Genomic DNA, 4,664 nt, shown 5'->3' with positions numbered 1-4,664 from the left:
TGGTCTGGCTCCGGCACAAACTAAACAGTTTTCCTTTTTCAGAGTTCTAACCGTGTACCTCAACCATTCTAACCACTCATTTTTTTCTTGGTAGCCCGTCTCCAAAGCTATGGCATCTTCTATTGTTAGGTTAGTGAATCTTATAGTTTTACTCAGAACTTCTATTTTAGTATGGCCTTCTTCTTTCCCTTCTGAGTCTACTTTTTCCTGTTGTTTAATTTTATTAGGTGGTAATACCTCAAGGAAAAATGTTCCTGAGGGATCAGTTCCTGACACCCATGCTCCCATGGAATACAACCGCTGATCTTCCTTCCTCGGCTCCGTTAATGTTATTAATAGTTGGTTACAGTTCTTACTATTTGTGCAGGGGGAGTTGGCCGCTTTTGTGATTACGAGTCTCTCCTTTATACCACTCTTTTTAGCCCCTGGTTGATTATACCCCCAATCTTGATGCGCTGTAGTCCATAGGGCCTGATCCCATGCTTGACATCCTGCCTTATTCCAGAGCCAGCAGATATATTTATCTGCCCATAGAAGTCCTCTAGCCCCAGTTGTATCCCCACAATCTACAATCTGACAGAAGTCTACCAGTATAGTGCTAGTTATTCCCTCTATAAAGGTTAGATTTAATGCTTTTCCTGTTCTTTCCTAATCCAAAGGTTCCTCTACTCTTCCATAGCGCCTACCCCCTCTTATGGATGCCTCTCCTAGAGTCACCAGTAACCCAAGGATAATTACTGTCCCTTTCATCCTAACCAGCTACAGAGTTCCAGCGGATAGGATAGGGGAGTTGGAAGGGGAGGGAGACTTCACCGGTTTGAGACAAGTCCCACCTTGTGTGAGACCTCCCTTTGTAGCCGGACTTTCTGGACCTCTTGTAGCCAACTGGCCCTACTCTGCCTGTAAAACGTTTTTACAATGGGACTGGTGAATCCAGGTAGACCTCTCTGCAATCCTTATCACAGTAAGGGTAGTTAAAAGGACTTTGAAAGGACCATCCCACCTTGGGGAGTTACCACTGTTTTTTTTCTTATTACTTTTTATTGAGACCCAATCTCCCACATGCACCTTTTCATCTTCTTTTGGGGGTGTGATATACATACTGGTCACAGCTACTAGTAGGCAATACATCCAATTATTTTTACCTATTTCTTCCATAACTTTTCTCAGTTTGCTTTTTAGAATGCCATTATGTCTTTCTACCAATCCAGCTGATTGGGAATGATAGGCACAATGGTATTTCCCTTTAATTCTCATCACTTCTATCAAATGTTGTATATTTGTTAATTACAAAATGGGGTCCATTATCACTGTAAATCCTTTCAGGGATTCCAAATCTAGGAATAATATCTCTTAGTAATGCTTTGGCTACAGTCTGTGCATCTGCACTTCCTGTCGGGAATATCTCCACCCATTTGGTCAGGGTGCCTGGGTACCAAACAATATTTCTTCCTTTCACATTTGTCTAATTCAATAAAATCCATGCAAATGTGTTGGAATGGATATTGCGGTGTAGGGAACTTCCCTTTCTGTGGTCTTATACCTCCCTGAGCATTGTGTCTTGCACATATAAGACATTGAGAGCAAAAAGTTTTTGAGTAGTTTGTGAATCCATAGGCTGTACATACTTTATTTAACATCTCAGTCATTCCCCTGTTTGACACATGCGTTACTCCATGTGTCAATACTGCTGCATACCTAAATAAAGATTTTGGTAACACCGGTTTCCCTTCAGGTGATGTGTAAATGTCATCAATTATTGTGCAACCCTTTGTTTTCCAATATTGTTTTCCCCAGGGGGGCATTTTGCTGCATATCAGTAAGGACTGTATGATCTATCACTATGATTTCTCGTCATTATTTTATGTGCAGCTTCATCTGCCCTTTTATTCCCCTTTGAGATGGGGTCCGTATATTTTGTATGTGCTTGACATTTACAGATTGCAAGCTTTTTTGGTTCTAAAATGAAGTCCGTATGTGAAATTGGTTTACCACTGGAGGTGACCATCCCCCTGTTTTTCCATTGTTGTGCGAAAACATGCACTGTTGAAAAGGCATATTGACTGTCAGTGTATATGGTTACAGATTTTCCTTCTGACAGTATACATGCTCTTGTCAATGCTACAAGTTCTGCAACTTGTGCTGAATAATGTTTTGGTAGTGGCCCCGCTTCCAAAATCTCATCCTGTGTCACTACTGCATATCCTGTTGCATTTGTGCCATCTGGATTTTTCTTACTAGAACCATCAACAAAAAGTATCATGTCAGGGTTAGATAATGGTACATCTTTCAGATCACTTCGTGGCAGTACCTTTTCAGTGATGGCAGCAGTGCAGTCATGTTTATACCCGTCAGTAGGAAGTGGTAGTAGTGTGGATGGTTTTAATGTAGTACACCTCTGTATTGTTAAGTGAGGTTGTGTCAAGAGTATTGTCATACAGGAAAGGTGTCGTGCTGGGCTCAAATGTGATATCTTTTGCTGTAACAGGATAACAAACACTGCATGTGGTACCTTTTCAGTTAGTAAAGTTGAATAAAGACACCAGTCCATCCGGTTCAGCCTGAGTGAGTGTCTAGCCTCTACCCCTGTACACCCACATCGTTCTCCACCCCCAAGGATCCAACGTCCCCATTCATATACCAGGGCCAAACCGGGACAGAAGCCAATCAACCCACCTGCATGTCTCCGGAGTGCGGGAGGAAACCAGAGCACCCGGAGGAAATCCACGCAGGCACAGGGAGTACATGCAAACTCCAGGCAGGCAGCGTCATGATTGGGATTCGAACCAGTGACCCCCTTCACTGCTAGAGTGCTAACCACTACACCGCTGATGCTACCAGTGCTTGTACACAGGGTGGAAGTACTCTCGTTGCACTGTCTATTTCTGTAGAGTAATCCTTCCTCTATGAGACCCCTCTGGTTCTGCCTCAGCAGTGTACTCTTCTGCATCCTCCTCTCCTTCATCACCTTGCATAAAAACCTTTACTTTCACATTCTTTTTTGCTTTTGCTTTCAAATACTTCTCAGAATGCTTAGCATATTGTAAAACATCTAAAACTGATGCAGTTCGGTAAGTAACCATGTTTTTAACAATGTAATCCTTATGATCCTGTTTCAATCCATTTAAAAAAGCAATCTTTAGCTGTTGCTGATATGCACTATTCACATCTTCAGCTTCGGGGAGCCCGGAGAACACTCTAAAAATCTCTCGTAATTTATTTAGGTAGTCACTGACACTTTCTTTATCTTCTTGTACTGTCATATTTATTTTTTGCCAATCAGTCCGTTGTACCCATCTAAGCTGGCATCTGTTCAGTAGGGCAGTCAACCTGTTTCCTAAGTCTGGGCTTTCTGGAGGCAATGGATCCCCCCGTCCATGTGCATTTGCTGGGGCGCAGGGGTCCCAATCCCCCTTTACCGAAGCCCAATCTGACCCTAATACTCTCCTCAGGGCTCTCTCTACTTCCACCCCATTCAATTTATAACTGTTCCGTAATCCCTCTATGTTTTCAATGAATTCAGCTGGACCTAATTTTGGATGTTTTATGTGTTCTGTAGCCTTTTGTATATCACTGTCAGTCCATGGTCGAAAAACAGTCATAGTCAAGGGATATGGCTGGCCCAGTGCCTCATTCTGTCCTCCCCTTGGGTTTGGGACCTCTATCAAGGGGTATTCCTCACCGTCCTCCACACCATACCTAATAGGAGGTTTACTTAGTCTCTTGGCTCCTGCTGGGGCACCTAGTGCATGAGTTATGGCGTCAGTTAATGTTTCAAGGATCGATCTGTTCATCTCCAGGACTGAACTACTTTCTGGAGAGATTGAGGAAGTGGAGTTGGGGTTTTGTTCAGAGGCGGTTCCTTTGACAGGGGTGGATGTCACAGGGAAGGTGTTACTCTGGGCAGTTACTTGCACCTGAGGGGGAGGACCATTATAGGGAGGTGGTCTCTGGGTGTAGCAGATGAGATCATCCTCTTTGTCCACTAGGGACAATTGGGCTTGGCATTTTTCCTTTGTTCTTTTTCCTTCTACCCTAATTTTAGCATGCTGAAGCCAATACTCCGCCATTTCCAACCCATACCTTTTTTGAACTTTGGGTCCTGACATTTTAAGCTTATCCACAGGGCCCCAAAATAGAACTTTCTTTCTTTTTAATTTTTTTAGTATTCTGATTCAGAACTTAGCCTTTTGACTTATAAATGTACCCAAATATAAACAGCATTGCATCATTAACACTTCACAGTTGAAAGTCTATGAATTCTAAAAATAACTCCAATCCAATATAAATATTTACTTTAAGACTATTTTTCAGACTCTTTTTCCCACCAAAAAGTCCTAATATTTTCACAGATGCACAAATTAACCTCTGTCAGGCAATCTGCATTTTCTTGTTTCTGAGAAACAGCTTCTTAACCTTCATAGCAATGAAAACATTCTCAGCCTTTTTTTTTCTTTTCTTTTCACATTCATCAAGCCACCTGATAATTCTACAACATTCTATTTACTACAAAATGCCATCTACCTTCTTTTTCTTTTATGCTAAGTTTCAATATATACAATATAACCCTTCTGTATTGTCATAGCTAATCAAGGGTTAACTTTACAACTTCTAGCAGAAACAATCCTTCCATGAGGGGAGGGGGAGGGTGAGTGCAGTGCTTA

The 4,664-nt window shown here is 42.1% G+C and overlaps 1 protein-coding gene across 1 annotated transcript; it reads right to left on the bottom strand.

Moving 5' to 3' along the window:
• Positions 1-696: 696 nt before the first annotated feature.
• On the bottom strand, positions 697-4,445 carry LOC143995940 (uncharacterized). Its single transcript, XM_077490711.1, has 2 exons — positions 2,513-4,445; positions 697-2,311 (listed from the first exon to the last, which is right to left on the bottom strand). Exon 1 carries the CDS (start codon positions 4,107-4,109, stop codon positions 2,880-2,882), a length of 1,230 nt encoding a protein of 409 aa, XP_077346837.1. The 5' UTR covers positions 4,110-4,445; the 3' UTR covers positions 697-2,311; positions 2,513-2,879.
• Positions 4,446-4,664: the final 219 nt, after the last annotated feature.

The sequence above is a fragment of the Lithobates pipiens genome, unplaced genomic scaffold, assembly GCF_037356315.1.
Source record: "Lithobates pipiens isolate NorthernLeopardFrog02 unplaced genomic scaffold, aLitPip1_a1.2 Scaffold_19, whole genome shotgun sequence".
NCBI lineage: Eukaryota > Metazoa > Chordata > Amphibia > Anura > Ranidae > Lithobates > Lithobates pipiens.
The sequence above is the reverse complement of the archived record's forward strand: the minus strand, read 5'-3'. Positions and strand labels throughout refer to the sequence as shown.

Coding starts and splice junctions, on each gene's coding strand:
- LOC143995940 (XM_077490711.1), bottom strand. CDS start 4,109: ATGTCAGGACCCAAAGTTCAAAAAAGGTATGGGTTGGAAATGGCGGAG.